The sequence below is a fragment of the Dendrobium catenatum genome, unplaced genomic scaffold (genome assembly GCF_001605985.2).
Source record: "Dendrobium catenatum unplaced genomic scaffold, ASM160598v2 fragScaff_scaffold_313, whole genome shotgun sequence".
Taxonomy (NCBI): Eukaryota; Viridiplantae; Streptophyta; class Magnoliopsida; order Asparagales; family Orchidaceae; genus Dendrobium; species Dendrobium catenatum.
The window spans coordinates 1,058,719-1,080,531 of NW_021318775.1; the positions used below are offsets into that span (position 1 = coordinate 1,058,719).

At 35.8% G+C, this 21,813-nt stretch overlaps 1 protein-coding gene across 1 annotated transcript in view; it reads right to left on the reverse strand.

Annotated features, from left to right (window-relative positions):
• Positions 1-21,488, reverse strand: part of LOC110092697 (CLIP-associated protein) — a 39,276-nt gene extending 17,788 nt beyond the window's left edge. Inside the window, 6 exon segments of the mRNA XM_020817350.2 lie at positions 3,238-3,399; positions 8,571-8,736; positions 8,888-8,956; positions 19,036-19,098; positions 19,334-19,489; positions 20,922-21,488. Of these exon segments, the coding sequence (XP_020673009.2) occupies positions 3,238-3,399; positions 8,571-8,736; positions 8,888-8,956; positions 19,036-19,098; positions 19,334-19,489; positions 20,922-21,254 (949 nt within the window). The 5' untranslated portion in view covers positions 21,255-21,488.
• Between the last annotated feature and the right edge of the window lie 325 nt (positions 21,489-21,813).

The window sequence follows — 21,813 nt, forward strand, 5'->3', positions numbered from 1 at the left end:
TCTAATCAACAACTTTAGTGAGGTCACATAAAGAAAAGCATTGCTAACATCCATTTGGAGCATATCCATCCTTGATTAATGGCAATAGACAGAAAAATAATAGAATTAAACAAAGCAACTAGGGACAACATCTCAAAAAAGTTGAAGCCATAGACTTTGTATATCCTTTTGCCACCAATCTAACTTTGTAGCATTCAATTGATCGATATGTATAAACTTAAAAATGAATACCCAAATGACATGAAATGGGGTTTAATCCCATAAGAGGGTGCAACCAAACCCCATGTATGATAATCAATAAAACCACCCATTTCAATGGCAATTGCGTACGTCTAGATAGGAACCAGCAAAGTCTCTTGATATGTTGTGAAAAATATAGACAATAGACAAAAATAAACAAGCCAAAAAAAGAAAGAGGACAAATGGCCAAAGGACATAAACGATTGTTCTGGATGATCAATACAAGGGTGTTAACCTTGTTTAAAAGCAATCAGAAAGATGTAGATATAAGGGTTCAATTCAATTGAATGCTAATCTATAAGACAGATTGGTGATCGACCATGACAGAAGGGTAGACCGAGGGGGATCAACTGCTAGTTGCAAACTTGGGGATAAGAGATGTAAGAACTGGTTCATATTTAACAGATAGAGGGTGCGGGCAAGCCGAGCGGAACCGAGCAGAGACTCGGCCCAGGCAGACCGCACGCAAGCGCGGACGGGCCTGGAAGGGCCAGTTTTTTATTCCGAGCGAAGAATTGTGTACGGGAATGAAAACGAGCAACTCCTCGTGAGAGATATGTTCATTTCACTCGCTCCAGTAGTAGGAAACGGATTGAAAATAGTGAACGAGAGGAAGAAGAAGAAATGATGTTTGGTTATCATTTTTTTTTCATTTCTATATAAGTCCTTCCGTGATATTTTATATAAACAACGGGGAATGTTTTCTCTAAAGGTAAAGGAAGAAAAACTGAAGGAAAAAGAAGATAAATTTGGGGACTCTTTTAGAGTTTCTTCTATTTCTCAAACTGTGAAGGAAATAGTAAGTGTTTAAATTATTGATTTTGTTGTTCAACTTAGATAGAATATTTATAATGATATTTCTCTAATTAACAAAATAAAAGGTGATTCTCAATAGGAAGAAGAAATCTGGTGGGAAGTGTCTCGATTCAAAGAGTAATAGAAGAAGGCTTATTGAGGTAATCATGTTCACAAATAATTCATGGTTGATAGTTATATAGATGATTATTAACATTTTTGAGGTTGTTATTAAAAAAATTAATGTTATCATAATATTTATTTTATAAAACTGGTTACTAATGATTAATGCAATTTAAAATGATTTGGAAAAATTGAGAATTTTGATTAGACTAGTGTACGAAGGTGAAGTGCTGAAGCCAATAAAGGATCTCAAAAGGGATTTGAGATAAGATTACATTTAGAAAATATTTATGTGAATTAATGAAATATTATAGTTTATGTAATTGGGTGTGTAACATTAGGTTGGATTAAGGAAGACTATCTAAGAAATCAACTATTTAAAAGAGATTGAAGAACAGAAGTAAATGAAGTGGGTAATTTCAATTGTGTTATATTAATTCCGGATTCCTTTTATGTTATTTAATTTCGCTTTATTTATTGCAACTCTTATAGATTAAAGTATTATGTTGATGTAATGAGTATTATGTTGATGAAATGATTATTATATAATGAAGATTATATGAATAGAAATGAAAATGTGAATTATTCGCTATATGAATAAAATGACTAGATATATTACTATAAAATGTAAAGGAAATAAAATATTGAATGATGATTTAACTGAAATTGAAGAATTAAAAGATGAAAAAAGTGGATGCATGCAAGTTACAGGAGTTCATCCCCGTATGGTACTGGCTGGGAAAGCAATATACCCGTGCACGTTGAATGAAAATGGAAAAGAAAATGGAAATGGTTGTACCGTTATTGATACATTTAGTCGGAGTTCTTGTACTAATGAAAATGGAAATAAACTAATTATTAAATGGAAATGGACAAATGAAACGGAAAAAGTAATTTATGTGAAAGATAAGTTCTAAAATTTATAGTATATGAAAGAAGATGCATATGTTAACTGTATCAAAAAAGCAAAGGAACATGCATGCTTTATATATATGATTAACTATTGTATATGAAATGGTGATTATCCACTAGTTTACTTTGTAAACTCAAACTATTAAACTAAAGTTTTTCAGGTAAATCATTAGAGAAGTAGAAGTAGTTGAAAGAGAGGAATAAGTCTATAGAAAATGACGCTCAAATGAAAGCAAGTAATATAAAGTTTATACAAATAAAGAAGATGTGAAAATTGTATTAGTATTTTGATGAAAATTTATATTAGTGGCTCTTCAGTTTATTTGAAATGTAGATGATAAACTATGTTTGAAATTAAAAGAACTGTTATAACCGTCCGACTGTTCATTGCCGCCTCTTTAGTTCGAGTATTTGGGCCCAGTCATGACAAGAGAGTCAAAGTGATGGGGGAAAGAAGGGGGCAAGGGGTGGCATCTACAATAAGAATTAACCGGCTCTCATACCATACTAATGAAGCAGACTAATTTCTTTTTTTTTTATTCAACAAAAAACCCTTATAAATAATAAATGGGTGAACACAATATTCTATGATACACTACATTAATGGATTAATGGATATTACTCACTAAATCTAGATAAATCCCAAAGAAATTATTTTCCCACACTAGCAATACATAAAAGAAGAGGATGAAAATCATATGAATTGTATAGAGGAAGACTACACAAGAGCAAAAAAAAAGAGAAGTGACACAAACAGTATATATTAGGATTCAAGTTAGCGTGATCTCCTAACAAAAATTCTTCATGCAACTTAAATGGATCAAGTCCCACAAAAATTCTTCATGAAATACTGAAAGGTAATAGGATCAAATTCACTGAGATAGGGACTCGGGAGATGCATACAAACGCACACAAAATAAACAAATAAGTGATTGAACTAGCTCACTTGCATATTAATTACAAGTCAATCTAGGAACAATCCTAAACCATCCAACGTGGATAGGGTAAGGTTCAGGTGTGTTCCTTTTATTACACACAACCAAGTTGTAATCAATATCCTAGACATCAAATGCCTCAAGCCAGGCAAAAGGTATATCCATGAGGAAGAGGTCGGGCACCAGCGATAGAAACAACAAATTATATGTAACAAAATCAGGGTGCTATAACCTCCATAAATTAGGCCTTCAATTCTCTGCATGGCTGAGATTCGGAGTGACCAATCCTTCTCAGGCACTAAAGTAGATGCAATCTTCTCAAATTCCCTAATGAGTTCCTTCTCAGAATACACCTTAATAGGTTCCACAGGCTTTTCAGTGCCATCCGCTTCCCCTGTAACACAAAAGCAGTAAACAAAGTCATTAAATGGGAGCAAAGCACCATCTCATCTCCCAACTAAAAAGAAGCAAAAAATTGCAAAAATAACATAGAATTATATTAAGTGTAAATAAAGTACATCAACAATTAACCAGAAGTGATAAGAACAAACAGCATATGTGAGAGCACACACACAAATGTATACTGTCAAAAAAGGCATGTACCATGTCCATATAGTCTGGAATAGTTAATTCAGGAAAGTTGTTAATTCATCAGACCATAAGGTTTTTCTCAGAAGCTAATGCTATCAAATATTCTGTATTTTATTTTGTATTGAACATTAGTATGTTTTTTATGGGCGTGTCTTTTGGTGCCTCGGTTTTGTGCGGGCCTCTTTGGTTCTGTGGCTGCCTCTTCGGTTCTTTGACTGGGCTATTTTTCCGTGAAAAGCAAGGAGAAATCCGTGACTTATGATGCTTGGGTTCTTGTGGAAATTCATTAAAGTGGTTGTTGGCATTCTCCTTTCTTACCTATAAATATGAGATATTTTGTGAAGGAGTAGTTGAATATTGAGAGCATTTTGCTATTGACCTGCGGGTTATTGGAAAAGCTTGCGAGCTTCTTCCACCTCCTCTGGAAATCTTGCAAGCTCTTTCCACCTTTCGTATCGGCTTCTAACCTCTTTCGTTTCTCCGCAAGTTCCACTCCATCTATTACATGTTTCAAGTAACTTCAAGTTACTGTTTATATAATTCAGGTCTCATAATTGTCAAATGATCCATTACGTATGTTTAAGTAACCATATGTTACTTTCCACAAATCATACTCATAATTTGATAATAACATATGCATAATAATGCTAAGTACATATTAAATGCTTACGATAATGATGTTGAAAAAGGACATCTATGAAAGGTCATGTTATGTGGGGTAAGTTGTCACATTATGATGACTTGCGCAGAGATAGTCAAATGTATTGTCGAATTGAGCCTCTGGATTGGGGCAAATTATTAGGTCCGGTCACCTGACCTAGAAATAGGTTCGGACATCCAATAAAAACTTGCCACGTGGAATGCGCTTTGACTACACTTTGACTGCGCTTTACCTGTGCTTTACCTGCTCTTTTGACTGCGTTTTTTTGAGTCAAAGCGCAGTCCACGTGGCAAATTTTTAGTGGATGTCCGCACCTAGAAATAGGTTCGGTGACCGGATCTAATAATTTGCCTCTCAACTCTCAATAAGTAAACAATTGAATAGTATCAGCATTATCAAAGCATTGTCAATAGCTGCTATGTTGGAGCATATTCAATCCTTATCAACTACAACTATAGGCCAATGGGCTAGAAGACGGCCATATGATATATAAATGTGTCAAAAACTGGACAGATATTATATGAAGCATTTAAATTATGACAAGCAAGAATAAGAATATAAATGTAAAGGTGAAACTAGTATTTTGACATTAACATTTAACTAACATAGTGCATTGAATGATTGAAAATTAAACAGTTATATTTCACACCTTTCAGGTAATCCTGCTTATTGCTTATGATTGTGTCCTTCACATGTTTAATAATTAAATCCTGTCTCGATTAGATGTTTATTGCACTAAGCTAATTATACTATGATTATTAATACCAATACTCATGTCAGCAAAAATGATCAGTCGGATGAATTATTTTCTTTATCTTATATTTTCCATCTTAGTGTTTTCATATAAAGTTTTAGGTGAATCAAAGAAGAAAAAAGTCTATGATGTATAAATATGTTGATTTTCTACAATGTTAATTAGAAGCTGTGTAATTATTTTGATGAATTTAATTGCATAAGCTTCTGGATGAATGGGGGTGTAGGATATATTGGATGATCATGAAAAGTATTTCACGTTTTCTAAGAACCTAGCTAGACAAGTTTTCTATTCACCCAATTCTGACTAAAAAGAGTTAGGATGAGTATTGGTGGGAAATGTGTTTGATTGGGTCGCCCAGCTCTGCCAGGTCTCATGTTGAATAAGAGGGTCGCAAAATGACGCGCATCACTTTCTACATTGGCCAAAAGCAAGGGAATAAACAAAGATAGCGAAATTGTAAGCACATGGACTATCGAGGTGTGGGGCAAGCATCTTAGGACAAACCACATTAAAAAAAAAAATCTCAAGTGTTTAACCATCAATTGGTATTAGAATAACTTGCATCGAAAAATAGATCCCTCTACAAAACCATAGCACAGGAATTGGACTCTAGCCCCTCACTTGAGGGTTAGAAGACCGCTAGGCCACCTTGTCTAACAATGCCCCATTTTTTTAATTATCTAGTGATGGTATCTATAATAAAGTTATATGCATATTTGGGGCCTCATTTTTTAAGAGTTATAGGCCACAAGCAATGTTATTGATGGCCATGTTCAAAAACCCATAAGATGACTAAACACAAGCCGAGTTGGATCACAGATGTGAAAAGTGTAAATGCTATTTATTATGCATCAAAACATGATGATTACATGAAAATCTGTACACTAAGAATAGTAAAGGAGATGTAGGACAAATTGATCAAAAGAACAAATGAGGTAAAGGAAACGTGCATTAACTTGCATTTGTAATACTATGAACATTTTTCAAGATGAAGATGACAGAAACCAATTCAAAATCATACAATAAATTAATAAGATCACCAAAGAACTCATGCACTTGGTAAAGAACATACCATACGAGTTGATAAGGTTTTTAGCTCTCTACCCAAACTGTTGAATATCTGACATAAAAGTTATCTATTTATTTTATTGATTAACTACAGGATTTTTTGGTAGTACCTGAACAAAAATTTCCTCAAGAGATGAAGAAGAAACCTTGCCAAAAATGTCAAAATGGTCACCCTCAAAAGTCAAATTGTAGATGATAGTGACGATACATAATCCAAGAGACAGCCCCAAAATATTGCACAACAAATAAGACGCTTCATGAATATGATGAAAAAGAACAATCACAAGCACCGAAATAAGAAAAGTAATTTTAAGAATTCTAAAGATAAATTTAGATATGGTGCACATGATGGGAAAAGGAGGATAGAACATACTAGAACTGCAAAAAGCTCAGGCCTTTTCAATGGGAATGTTCGCTTGTAAAGAAGGATAGATTAACAAAGAAAGGCAAGAAAGCACTCAAGGTGACAATGGTGGACCTGGACAACAAAGAAGAAAGACCCTAGATAAAAAAAAAAGAAGAAACATCTACCTCATAGCAATTAAAAAAACTCTGCTGATGACAACAATGAGTAAAAAATTTACTTAAATATGATTAATTACGCAATATTTAATATGTGTTGAATGAAGTATGTGTTAGTTTGAAGAAGAAATACAAAACTTCAAATAAAGATCATGCTAACTGACAAACATCTTTGTAAAATGAAAAAAGGATTAGATGTAATGAATATATAAAGTCGGCATTTGATTACTAGATCAAATCATTGTGATAGATTAATGAGAAAAAAATTATTTTGAAAGCAATAATTGATTTTATATCCAAGAATGCTAGCATGAGAAAGCGCAATAGAAGCATAACACAAACTAGGGTGGCTTGATAGATTTCAAACAAACCACGCCCACCAATGAAACACAAAAACAGTGGCATAGACATTACATGACACGGACACAATGCCAGGGCCACTCCAACATGGACACAATGACACAGGCATGACACAATGCAGACATGACAGAAATAGGATAACAGCAAAAAGTTAAGATAAATGTTCTTCACAACTCTGTAAAAAGTAGGACAATTGGGTAATCTTATTTGCCACACATAGAACTTGGGTTCCACACCTAATAATTTCTCTTAAGAGATTACATAAAATTAGTGTCAAGGGACTAGAAACAAGAAGGTTTAGCACAAGGTAATATAGAAGTTGTTCAAAATAACTTGCTAAGAATAAGTTTAGCACCTCAAGTATCTCTAATTAGAAATGAAGGAAATTTGAGGATTTATAACGCCAACCCAAATAGTTAAGATAAGGCTAATGATGATGACAGCAAAGACTATAAACCTATTGCTTCCATGTAAGCTTAGTTTCCAAGTACGCACTTGCTTAGGTAATCTAAAATTAGCATGCAGAAAATTCTACTAACAAGTGCATCATAACTACATAAATCAAAATTCATTATATTTTACTAAAAAACTAATCAAACAAATTATTAAAGCTTATGTATTCCAGCAACAAGCTCTACAATTTAAATTACTGGTATCAATCAATCAAACATATGGTTTTTGTAAAATGAAATTAAAAAAACAAGAGCTCTAAAATTAAGATTTAGTGATGTTGAGGATGTCATCATACATAACCATTACACATAATTACTTAAGGTTGGCTTTTAAAATCTTCCTCCATTTATGAGTGCAACATGATGGGAGCCTTTTTCATAATTTTAGCCATGTTATCTTTTGGCCTGTCTCTTCTTAATTCGTATCCTACAAATTTTCTCTTACTGTTACACACTAATTATATCTACCTGCCTTATTGGTACAATCAACATCATTATCATCATTAGCCAATTGCATAGTAATAATTTGTAATTGGCTTTTATATGGTTATTCCCCACTGGAGAATGCAACATGTAGTGTTGATTCCAAGTATTTTGCACAATTTTAGCCATTCAACTTTCATCAACCCCTCCTACCTTATCCTGCATATTCTAACTTGCCTCTTCACACTATTTATAACTGCCAAACTGTTTGGTGCATCTTAATCCCGCCTCTCGCAATTTATATGTTGTGCGAACCATGTAGTCTATTTTTTCACTACCTCAAGACTGCTTAAAATCTCTCCCTAATACAATCATATGCCTCAATCATCACAGTGACTTCTTTGTTACCAACAACTCAAATCCATAAAGGTGAAGATGTCATAACTGTTTTAAATTAATAATCCAAAAATAAAAAATAAAAAGTACTACCTTGAAGAAATAAAACATGCTCACCCTGTCCATTGACAATGTGGTCAATTAATTTTCATATAATGAAAAAAAAAAATTGCATAATAATAAGGCAGACCGTAAAACTGCTGAAAATTGTTAAACTCAAGTTTCCAGCTGAGCAAATGGTATTGGTGTGAGATGGCAACAAACTTATTACAAATTTCCTAGTAATTTAGAAGAACAAAAAAGGTGTTTGAGACTGCTAAGAAAGTAGAACAAACCTCCAAAAAGTGAGGTTTCCCTGGGAGTACTCTTAGTCCTAGGACTGCCTTTTTTGTGGCTAACATTAGATGACTTAATTTCGGTGGAGATGAAATGAGCTCCAGCTCCATCTGATTGGTGAACTTTTGGTTCTATTCTTGCCAGTCTAGCACTAATATCTTTCATCTGCAACTCAAAGTTGATAAAAGGAATATAATTAATGTCACTCCTTCATGCAATATTTCTGAAAAAAAATATTGGAAGAAGAAGAACATCTGTTTCTCCAGAATGATCCACAAAAAACAAATAAAATTGGAATGAAATATTTGATCATTACCATGGATGATGGGAGCTGGTGACGGTTCAGTTCTTCGAGAAACTGAGGTCCAACCTGGGTGTACATCTCCTGCATAGAAGGATATAATGGAAGGCATTTTAAAGTCTTAAAATATTTTCCATCAAAGTATTGATGCATATACTTCATGCACAAGGGAAGTTAAGTCTTTCTCAACCAAAGTCGCAATGCTGCATGTCCAACTTGAAATACCAAACATTCATTAATGCAATTTTCAATAATTTCATAAAAGCCATCAACTCAGTTTCTCTCACCTTCATCTGATATGCATACATGTATTGATTAAATACCAAATGAGTTGAACTTCAACGTATCAAGTAATACCAAATCAACCCTAAATGGATTTTGGGGTTGTTCAGGTAAATCAGGCGATATATTCGTGAAAATACTCCTCATGCTTAATTTTTCCCCCTATCATAAAAATAAATAAAGGGAAAGAAACAGAAAATTTCAACCAGTATTATACATTTATGTTTAATAAGAACAAATTTGGAATTCTTATCCTCTCAGGAAATTTTTGCTCTATTTGGTATCAAAAGTGCATATATACATGCAATGTAGGGACTGTGAGATATTGTAGAAAAGAAAAAGGATTTTTTAGAGGACTCTCTAGAATCACAAAAAAAACAATATAGAGGTTCGGTTCATATAATCTATTTTCTTAGGCAAGTAAGCCACAAGTGGAGAATTACATTTTGGATAGGTAATCAGATTTCTTGACAAATCCCACAATTACTCCACAAGATTTCATTAAATCTGTTATAACCTGAACCGCACATAACCGGTCCAATTTCTCCTGCACATGCAAGCAGCCGAACCGACCCTCCTCCCGCTCCTTCACGTGGATCACGCAGACGCACATCAACCACTGTTTCGCCTCGTCTCTCTCCCCAATCGCGTAAATCACATGATTGTTTCCCATTTGAATTGATTTCTCCCTCCTATAGCATCCCTCTCTAGTCATTTGAGCCTAGTAAGGAACCTAGGGCATCGAATACTTCTCTTCCCTCTCGCAGCAGCCGCCTAGCCTCCTTTGTTTCTTCCTCACAATGGTAACTCTCGGCAAACTCTTCTCAAACTCCTCTCCTTGTGCAGTGAGTTTTCCCTCTTTCCTTCCATCTTTCCTTGCCTTTTTCTTTTCTTTTTTTTTTCCTTCTTTCTCTTGGATCAAGTTTGAGCCTTCCTCCTCCTTCCCTCGTTGTGTGATATCATTTAACAAGGGTTAAGTTAATATTATCATTATTGTTATTTGAATTCTTAAATTTGATTGGAGACATTAGATCTTAGTTAATCATACTTACATGATTTTGTATTTTTTATTCATGTTGGTATGTTCTCTTTTTATGTTGCAATTTAGTTCAAAAATTAGGGAATCATACATTGTTTAGATACCTTTGACATCATTATTTCATGTTAAATCTTGTAGGTTTTTCTAACAAAGTTTAGGTTGACTTGTGTGAGCTTTGTGTTTTATATATTGGAGTCATTTAGTGTTATATTAAAAAATAGAATTTATTGTTTGTAGGACTTTCGAGCTTTACCCTCGAGGTGTGATCAATAGAGCATCTTTTGGCTTTGGATCTTGTGTCACTCTCCTAGAGGTAGGTATTGTTATTTATTTTTTGTATAAATGTACAATTCTTTGTTAGGGGTGTAATCCATGCCAATTGTAATAGGCTCCCTTATAACTATTTAAATTGCAAGTCCTATGTTGAATTCCTTAGCATAAAATCATACATGTAGTAACATTTGCTATCATTCTTAATGAATCAGCCTGGGAGTGATTTATTGCTCATTAGTTCTTATTCATGTAAGTTTATGTTGGAACAATTAAATTTATCTAATTTAGCTTTGTTAAATAAAATGAACCTCATTCCTATAAATCATAGCAAATATATCAATCATATCTGACATATTGATTTATGTAATGATTGTTGGTTATTCATAAAAGCATATACCTTGTATGATTATATGCATGTCGGTAGAACCCTATTTGGTTTTGGGCTAGTCGAAGTAGACGGGCACCAGATTGACGACTCTACAAGAAAACTGATGTAAGCTAAGTCTAAATATTGGATATAGAACACTTAGGAAAGCAACTAGAAAACTTTTCCTTTCAATGAAGCATAAGCATCCACATATAAAACTAAAAGTAGAAACAGGTTCTAGAAACAGCTTACAAAATCCATAAACATAAAGAAACAACAACAAGGCTACCCTCAGAACAACCGACAAGCGGCCATCTCTCATGCAAAGCTCGAAATATAAAGGATATGTGCTCAAAGGATAGATCTCACCCATAATCTACCACTGAAATGATCTGACACAAGTCCACAGTCCTCCAGCAAATGCCAACCAAAACATGGAAGCAAACACCACCAAGCTCGCAAGAGAAGAATGATACAAATGAGATGGGAACCATGGATAGAAAAGTAAAGGTAGATGACCGAGACGAAGTAATAGAGGGGAAGGGGAAAGGAGACTAGCTCACAAGCTAAAAAAACCACAGGTCTGTCTGTATGCAAATTCTTTACCAAAAATCTCTCTAATGGTCCTCGGACTACCCAAGACCATTAGGAAGCATGATTATGTCTATGTGGTAGTCGACCGATTCTCAAAAATGGCACACTTCATTCCCTGTTCCAAGACTTTTGACACCTCTCGCATTGCAAAACTATATTTCGATGAGGTAGTTAGACTTCATGGCCTTCCTAAAATCATAGTTTCAGATAGAATGTTAAGTTCACTAGCTATTTTTGGAAGACTGGCACAAAATGGGTACCAAACTCCAATTGTCCACTTCCTTTCACCCACAAACTGATAGGCAAACAGAAGTTGTGAATAGGAGCTTAGGCTTATAACAAGGACCCTAGTAGGTGAACACATTCGATATTGGGATTCCAAGTTACCTATAGCTGAGTTGGCTTATAACAACTCTGTGAATCGAACACGGGTATGAATCCAGCTGAAATTGTGTTCGGATACCAACCTAGAGAGCCTATAGACTTAATCTCTATGGGTAAAAGTATAGATCATCTGCATTTGCATCACATCTACAAGAATTGCACAAAAAAATTAATAAAAAGATTGAACAAAGCAATGCTAACTACAAACTTAATGCGGATCTCAAGAAACGATTCAAAGAATTTGAAGATGGAAACTTTGTAATGGTTTGGATTTTGTCTGGAGCGCTTCCCACAATGGATCGTTAAAAAGTTAAATGTGAGAAGCGCATGACCTTTTAAAATAACATCAAAAATAAATAGTAACGCTTATGCGTTAGACCTTCCTAAAGGTTTTAACATTAATCATATGTTTAACATCGAAGACCTAGTAGCTTTTAAGGGTCCAGAGTTCAACCCCTCTAATCCACTAAATAATGAGCCTTGTGTGAACCTACCTAGTGAGAACCCTAGCTTACCTCCACTCCCAAACATCCCTTTTTTACCCACTACGAAAAAGGTTGAGGCAATACTTAGTGAAGAGATTATTTCCACTAAAGGCAGTGGAAGCTGAAGGTATCTAGTTCAATGGACAGGGAAAACGGGGACGGAGAACACGTGGATCGACCGTGAGGTGCTGGAGAGATTGGACCCTGATCTGCTAGAGTGGTACGAGAGTTCCAGGGATGCTTACTTGACGGGGTCGAGCTTTCTCCCACATGGGGAGAATGATGAGGACATCAGCCAGAGATTTCGACATGTGTATCATCGACGGAATAGTAGGTCAACGACTACGATTCAGAGTCTTTACTTTTCATGTATTCTATGTTTTATTTATTTTGCATTTTAGTTTTCCTAATTTACCCCTATGGGTAGTGAGTTCTTATTGTAGCCCTGAGGGCATTTGAGTCTTTCTTTATTATTGAGGCCTATATATAGATGTCTTGTGCTTTGTAAGAGGTTAATGAATGATTAAATAAAAATTTCATATTTGACTTCTTCTTGTGTGTGCACTAGAGAGAAGAGAGAACCCTAAGTGAGGGTGACCGCAATACGCGTCAATCATTGGAAGAGTCTGTTGCTCGCGGCTTATCTTCTTCTTGCCCCTTTTTCTCCCACCGGCCGACCACCATTCACCTTCCAAGCCGCCGGCTGTACCCTCCCATTGCCCTAAACGCCGGCCACCTCCCCACCATCCTCCTACCCATCGGCCTCTAGCCCTCCCCCATCCATAATCGCCAGCCAAGCCCTCACAACCACTGGCCAAACCTTGTCCTCAAGCTCCACCGCCAGCCACACCCTCCTTCCCCTTTAATGATGAATTCAATCATCATTATTATTTACCTAAACTAGCCTAATTAATTTGGGACATAAATTACCTCAATTTGAAATTCAAATTTTGAATTTCAAATAATTTCCTAAATTAACAAAAGCTAAATTAGGAAAGTTTCAAATCTAAGTCCAATTTGATTTAATTATCCTTTTCTTAAATTAGAGAACTCATTTAGGAAACTTTTAAATCTCCTCCCAAAACCCACCTCCCTCTCACTAGATGCCACCCCCCCCCCCCACCTGGCTAGATGCCACCCCCCCCCCATACTAGCCCACCTCCATTGATTTTCTTCTTTAATCTCTAAAACCTATTTGAATTTGAACTCTATGTCAAACTCAATTCCCTCCAAAATCAATTAAACCTAAAATTAATTTCATGTTTATTGGGATTTCCCAAACCTAAACCTAACATAACCCACAAACCTTCCCTCTCTCCTTGGCCGGCCCCTCCTCTCCCATTGTTTCTATTGGACACCCTAATTCTTTCATGAGTTTTAGAGCAAAGAAGAGAAGACAAACTTCCTCCTCCCATCTACCATTAGTGCACGTTCGACCCTGAGGTCGAGTACGGATTCGCATACAATGCTCAAGGGGAAATCGACATCTTGCAATCCCCAGATTGGGAATACGAGGATTCAGTGTAGAGCTACATAAATCGCATACTCTATCATCTCGCCGAGACGATTGACGAGCAACGACCAACGGGATATTGGCAAACCGTCGGCCGACCATCAACTTCTCCTCCTCTGGCTACTTCTCCGGTGGACAATACCTTACGCGTCACTTGTCTTGTGGTGGCATCACTAGGGTTACTTCTACCCTTTCTCCGTTAAATCTCAATTTGAAGAGCGAGAGTGAGGGAACTCAGGGTGAACACTTCTCATTATTAAGCTGTATATTTTTGTTTCATTGCCATTAGTTTTACTTTCTTATTTTGTTGTTACTTGCAAGTATCATGTTAATCTCATTTGAAATCGTTTGCTATTACATAAACTTCTAACGGAAATTTCTAAGAATCTAACTTGGTGAAACATAAGTTTACGATTAGCAAGGTTAAAGTTCACATTATTATTAAGTTCCAAAAGCAATTCTTGTTTACTTATATATTTCACATCAGTAACACTCTCAAAGGTCTGCAGTGACTTGTCAGAGAATCACAATGCATTAGATTTTGCATGTCACTTTCTTTAGAAGAATGTAAACACATTTTGAAAACTCTTCTAACATATATTGATCGTGGGTCTTCTGGGGGCAGCTTTCTCACTATTTTGCCTTTCAGACACTGCCACACATCCATATGGCTAGTGCTAACTATTTTTCAAATATTTTAATGGTGGGAAATCGCTCTTGAGAATATCTGACTAGATGTGCTAGTGAGGTCACTATAAGAAAGTTGTTGTCCGAATTTTTTAAAAAAAAATATTTATAATCCCTACAACAATTTTCAAAGTTGCTTTCTCCCCAACAATTTTGTAACTACCTTTACAATAAGCTTCAGCTACCCCAAACTAACCCTAAATTTTCAGTATAATTTAGTGCCGCTTGAATTCACCTAGATCTCAAATAAACATCTATCACTTCTCTCTCAATCTCAAATCCACTTTTATCAATCATCCATTTATATGATGTTTTCTCTAATGAATATCTAAGCCTTTGTTCTGAGATCAATTGTCATTTAATGACTATGAAGTAAACCATAATGCATAACTTATTATAGACCATTATTTCATATAAACCCTAACTTTTCTGTTAATTTAATTTCTTTGAAAAGTTTCAACAATTATTTCTTTGTGGCCCTGGATTTAGGGATCTCTTTGAATTTTCCTATGCTTCTTACTACAACTCGGTTGGTTCATTGGGTTAGGCCTCTGGATGGTAATTTCAAGCTGAATGTGAGTGCTATGCATAATTTCGAAAATTTGGGGATTGGGGGTATCATCATAGATGGCTCTGGTAAGGTTTTAATTAGTTTTGTGGGGCCTTTTGATAGGAGCTATTATTTGGCTATTTTTGCTGCTATCCTTCATGGTTTAAATTGGTGTTTGGCCCTTGGTATTGTCAATATTATTATTGAAACTGAGACTAATTTTCACATTCAGTGTTTATTTAATGATTGAAACTTGATGTGTCATCCGGAGGCCTTTTATACTATTAGAGACATTAGGATTTTGATGAATTCTATCAATGTTCACAATTCCTTTATTTAAAAGGAGGCTAATGCTTGTGCTACCTGGTTGGCTTGTTTTGGTGCTGGTAAGGCTAAATTGATTGACATTGTTGGTAAAAATGCTCCTGCTGCTTTGAACGGCCTCATCAATTTGGATAAATGTTCTTTTCCTTATGTCAGAATGTAATTTTCTCGTGTCTCCTTCTCTGGAGTTGCTATGGTGTTTTGTTTTTCTGCTCCATTTCCTCTCGTGGTGTGGTATTTTTTCTGGGTTGGTTCATCGGATTAAGCTCTGTGGGGGTGTTTTGAACTTTGACTTAGCTGGTGTTTTTGGGGTTCTATTGTTTTGTTGGATAGTTTTTGTTAGTTTGCAGTTTAATTTTGAGTTGGATAATCTTCTTCTGGGTTGGATCATTGAGGATTATGTTAGTTGGTTGCGGTGCTTTCTTTTGAATTCTAGCAATTGCTCCTGTGGGGATTACTGGTTGTGTTGTTTTGGTGTTTACTGGCTCCTTTTCGTTCTGCTGGCTCTCAGTGTTTTCTGGAAGGGTTTGAGCAGGTGGATCTGGACTTCTATGGTTATGTTGGGGGGTAATTGTTTCAGCCGGGTTTGCTGGTTCTGTATGGAAGCTAATATGTTTTCTAAGAATTACTTGTCTCTTTGTAGGGATAGTCTATATTTCAGCCGCCATCGGACATTATCTCATTGAAGTATGTACGTTTTTCTGTGCTTTTATCCTTCTATTTTAAATTTTGTTTTGCAGGATCCTTTTTTGGCAGATTATAGTTCGCATCAGTTTTGGATCTTGGAGCAAGACCTGAGACTTTTTTTGGGTTACTTCCTTAATTTTTGGGTGCTCATTTTTGAACACCGTAGAATGTATCTAGGAAATTTTATATTTTGGCTTAGAAGGGAACTTGAGCTCTTAGGTTTTTTGGTTTTTTGGCTTGTAGCTCGGCAGAGCGTTAGTAGAGCTCGAGGTCCCTTTAAGGATTTTGTAATTTTGCCATTTATATCAGTGCGTAGACCCACTGTGGGTTTCCCCTAAAAAAATGAAGAATTTCAAGGAGAACCAATACAACAACATCAAGCCTTTGTCCCAGTACGTGGGGTCGGCTAAACCAATAACAAAGACAAATCGCAATAATTCTCTCATGTCCTTTAAATCATCTAGAGAGCAAACTAAAGACAAACAAGTATTCTCTCAATAAAATCTTATTTATGGAACATCACAATAATAAGATTTGTTGCTCAAAAAGGTAATTTCTCATCTACCCTTGGTGCAAATAAAAGGAATATTACAACTTGGAAATAGATTTGGGAGCATAAGGTCATTTAATCTTTATCATTTTAAAGACTTGAACTCAAAATAAAGATTGAAATTGAGAAGATGTGTTCAAGGATTTACCTTCTAAAAAATGATCACTCAAGTACAAACTCAAACAGCATGTTGTGTATCCACCAAAACCCCTATTAAAATTCCAATCAAACATCAAATCATGATAGTAATCGCTGGCTTTAGCTTTATCTCCTAGGACACCTAAACTTTATTTTTCAGTCTCTATTCAACAACAAAAATTCAAAGGAATTTCAATGTGAAATGTTTCATTTATCTAAACTCTTCCATCCCAGTCAAGCCTACAAACCTTTTTAATTTTTTCTTAGTCCATGGTAATGTGTGGGTCTTTAGAGTTAATAACGCTTATATTCAAATCATTAAAGATATGTATGCATGAGCTATTAGTTGTGTTCAAACACAAGGTGATTTGACCAAATATTTTCCTATTTCGGTTGGATTATATCAAGGATCAGCCTTAAGCCCATATCTTTTTGCTTTAGTCATGGATGTTCTCACTAGACATTTGCAAGAAAATATACCTTGGTATATGTTTTTTGCTGATGATATTCTTCTTTTTGATAAGACTAGAGAGGGAGTTGAAGGTAAACATGAATTATGAAAGTCAATCTTAGAATCTAAAGGTTTTCGCTTGAGTAGATCTAAAATTGAACATATGGAGTGTAATTTTAGTAGCAATAGACCTACTGAGGGGATTGTGACTTTGAGCTATCAAGTCATTAATAAGAGTACACGTTTTAGATATCTTTGATCTATTATTCATAGTGATGGTGAACTAGATGGGGATATTATCAGCAGAATTCAAGTTGGATGGTTGAAGTGGAGAAATGCATCGAGCATGTTGTGCGATAGAAAAGTCGCCCTCAAACTTAAGGGAAAATTCTATAAGATGGTGGTGAGACCTGCAATGCTTTATGGTGTTGAATGTTGGCTATTAAAAGGGAAGCATTCAAGTTGGATAGTTGAGGTGATGCATACAAAAATGTTAAATGTCCAAGCCTTTGGGATGATATCAAATAGTTGAAAAGTCTAGACCAAATAAACATACTATTCATTTGTCTAGTAACATGAACATTAATCCATCTTTTAACCATTGAATATTTACTACCATATAGAGACACTTTCAAACCTACAAATTTTCCAGTAGATATCTATGCAACTGCAGTTTATGCATCTCAGGCAATCTAGTTCCTCCACCAACTCCAACTACATTAAATGTTAAGAGTATATTTTGTTAGATGAGTTTGCATGGGTTCCTTAATGCGACCATCAATTCCTCATTCAGTTGTTGCATCGACTAACATTAGAGGATTCATAGGTGACACATAATGAGCTTGAACTCTCCAATTCTATTTGATTAATTTCTCTCTCATAACCCTCCAAAGGAGAATTCTTCATACCATTGAGGGATTGATGGCCATGGAGCTAATTATTGATCAATGATTTTTTTTACCGAAGTATAATTCTCTCCAGCATCTATCCTCACTTCGCTCTATCTCCCTCCCAAATTTTCTCTATTTATTTCTTCCTCACTAAATTTATGAATATCTTTCTTGTTAACCTCCCTCATGAGACCCTCTCCCCTCATACAATTTTCTAATGGGCCTGTCATTTTTCTTCGATTCCCCGCACACTATTCTCTCTCCCCTGAGATTCCTTCCCAAAATCCCCCATTGGTTGTCAACTCACTCTCCTCTCTCATTCACAATATCTACCCTCTACTTCAATTTCAATTTCCCCTCTTTCTACATCCCTTTATATTCTTTCTCCTGTCTTACGGTTAGGCTACTGCTCTCCACATACCTCCACTGATTTGTGAACTAAATTAAGTTGCTATGCTCTGAACATGAAATCCATTCGTTATGGACAGCTGAATCAGTCAATCACAGCATCTTTAAAACCCATGTAAACTCCCAGCCATCTACCATTTCAGAAAGCTCTGCTTAATCTTTCCAAAGACAGCCTCTGAAATTGAGAATATTTCAAGTGAAATGATTCCATTATTCCTGCTGACAGCTGCATTTCCTTCATTTAATTCTAAAACTGAAATATGGAAACTGCTTGGGATTGCAATGCAACTACTACTGTAGTCACTCTAGTCATCCATCATGTTAGACTTCGTGTGATTGAAAAACTTGCATAAACAGCTTATTAGTTAGAAAAAAACAACTCCACTAATAAATGAAAGCCACAGATGGTTTACAGAAAAGGCGATAGCAACACAAAGTATGAAGAAAGTACCTAAGAAGACCAGAGCACAAAATTTAGGTTTGGAAAGAAAAGTTTGCAATATTAGAATCTAAACAAGCTCTGGAAGTACAATCAGCTGACCTCAATTGAGGAACTAGCAGCTTCTCGAACACTAAGGTTTGGATCATTAAGCAATTGCAGAACCTACAAAGCAAGGACAAAGTAAGAAATTAAACTGCAGCACTTTAGTTTTCATGAATCGACACCATTAGCATCTCATCCATATCCCAACTACTCATGTCAACTATATAGATTTTTCATCAATAATATAATAAAACACATAAAAGATATAAATCATAAACAAGTTAAACATGACATCTTATAGAGAAATGGAAATAAGAATTTGCAAGAGTGCAGCTAAAGTAAAATATATACATACCGGAGAAAGTAGAACTCGTTGCAAAGTAAGTTCTGTGGAAGCAAATAGGCTAACTGCAGTGCTAACCGTACGTGCAAACTCTTCTCGAACTCGCCAGCTTTTGTGGGTCCAAGCATAGGCTCCAGCCCTTTCAACAATAATTGTTGGTGAGGATACCTATGAACAAACCTCTCAAACATTAGAAATATTAATTCATTAAAAATTAAAGAGAGTACTTAAGCTGGCTATCTTAACTATGAATAGTATAATGCCATCATAAAAAAAGTTAATAAAATGCCATACACGCACTTGGATGTTGCAAAATATTGCTCTGTCTCAACATATAAATTGACCAGTAGGGAAAGACAATGAAAAGACAACTTAAAGAGTTACAAAGGAGCAAAAGAGGAAAGAAGACAATAAATATGCGAAAACATCCAAACTATTCATACATAAATATAAATGAAAAGATCACAAGGATTTTATCATTGCTAAACAGAACAGAACAAACTTTTTTAAACACCTAGGACACCCAACTACACAAGCTTTGTACAAACGATTGGTAAAGACATAATCCACAGTGGCTACAATAATTAAGAAATAAATAAAATGGCCCAGCTATGCATGTTTGCAAATAACTTGATTTTCACAGATGAGCAATGGATAGAGGAGGAAGAAAAAGAGTTCATAGAAAAGGCAAGGAGCTTAACTTGCTCTGATATGCAGGTAGCGATGGCCAATATTATCAAATAATTGTTATTTTCTGAAAATCACTCATAGCACTTCGGCTATGCAGATGAACAAAACATGGAGCTAGAAACAATAACGAATAGTACATCTTAAGCTAACAGAAGAATTCTATTATGACAATGCAAACAAAATATATTGTGTACAAATTTCAAGATTTTTCAGTATCAAATGATTATAGTATTGCAATCCAACTTTCCCAGTAGCTGCATATCAATAAGAGAAAAAATTTAATTTTATTCAGAATAGCCAAGGCATAAGGAGATGATGTAAGAGAATTAAAATATTCCAAAGGCAGTAGGAAGCTGCCACCTTCCAGTTGCATATAAGATACACAAAACCCCAGGATACTAATCCCAAAGAGTGTAAAAGAACTTATAATACATCTATATCCATTAATTATACTCAAAGCCCAGATTAGCATGCATCCGCCTGAGACTTTCTGCAGGTAATAATAAGATTTGCAACCCAGAAAAAGTACCTTAATCGGCATCCAAAGTAAATGGCCAAAACTTGATCACACATCTAACACCTCAACAATTCGGGGAATAAACCAGAAATCATGGATACCCCAGAATCCAAAAACCTATCAAGATTCAGCAAAAGCACATTTGCCAAACTAACTAAACCAAACTTTTCCTATACTTTAACTAACCCAAAAGAAGCCTTGTTATGTATGAAGAAGCTTTCAATGTCCCATTGCTAGCAGCGTAAGAAAAATTGGAAATGTTATCAAGCTTCCAACAAGCATATTCATCGATATCAAACAACCATAACTTCCCCAGATCCTGATGAAGCCCATACACAGAAACAAGCAAATAAAAAATACGAATTAAGCACAATTTGGCCGCGTTAACCTAACCTCCATGAGAGTGACAAGGAGCTGGCGCGCGGCGTCACGAACGGGCTGCTTTCCATCTCCAAGGCGCTCCACAATCGCAGGTACAAGACCATTAATGTGGAGCTTGAGGTGTTCGCCAGCGAGAACGGCGGCGGAGGAGAGCGCCTGCAGCGCCCCCTGTGCCACCCGAAAATTGTTGTCCCGCAGTAGATCCATGCAGCAGTCGACAAGCGAAGATACCTCGCCAGCAGAAAGACTCCGACGAGACGACTCCAGAGACTGGTGAAGCCGCTCAACGGCTGCCAACCGCTCCTTAGTATCCTTAGCCCGCGCCATCTCGAGCGCCTCCTCCATCTCGATTGGTAGGCGAAAGTTAACTATAGGTTAGGGTTTTGGATCTGGATCTATAGGTTAGGGTTTTGGATCTGGATCTGATGTCTTCCCTGGAATCGAACACTAGTCGAGTGGGAGACCGAGATGCCGAAAAAGTGAACGGAGAGAGGAAGTTAGTGATGGATTTCTTCGTGCGTTCGAGTGATAGCCGGAGGCTGTTCAGTGAGCAAAGATAGTACGAATGACACTGTATTTAAGAAAAGTTACGTTGATAAGCCAAAGGGCTTAATTAGATTAATGTAAGCTACGAACATTATGAAGATCTCCACACATATGAGGACATCACATATTAATTTCTTCTCAAGTGACCTATTTATTACTATGTAAAGGCTATAAATGACGCTTAGTTTTACTGACTAAATTTTTTTATTAAAAAGCACTTTCAAAAAATAATAAAAAAATCATCTCAAATTAATAAGGTTTTATTTAGGTAGAAATTATTTTAATTTGACATCGAATCGTACGGAGGTGAATCAGAGCGCGTCACGTCACCCAATACACAGTCATGATACAGTGCAAT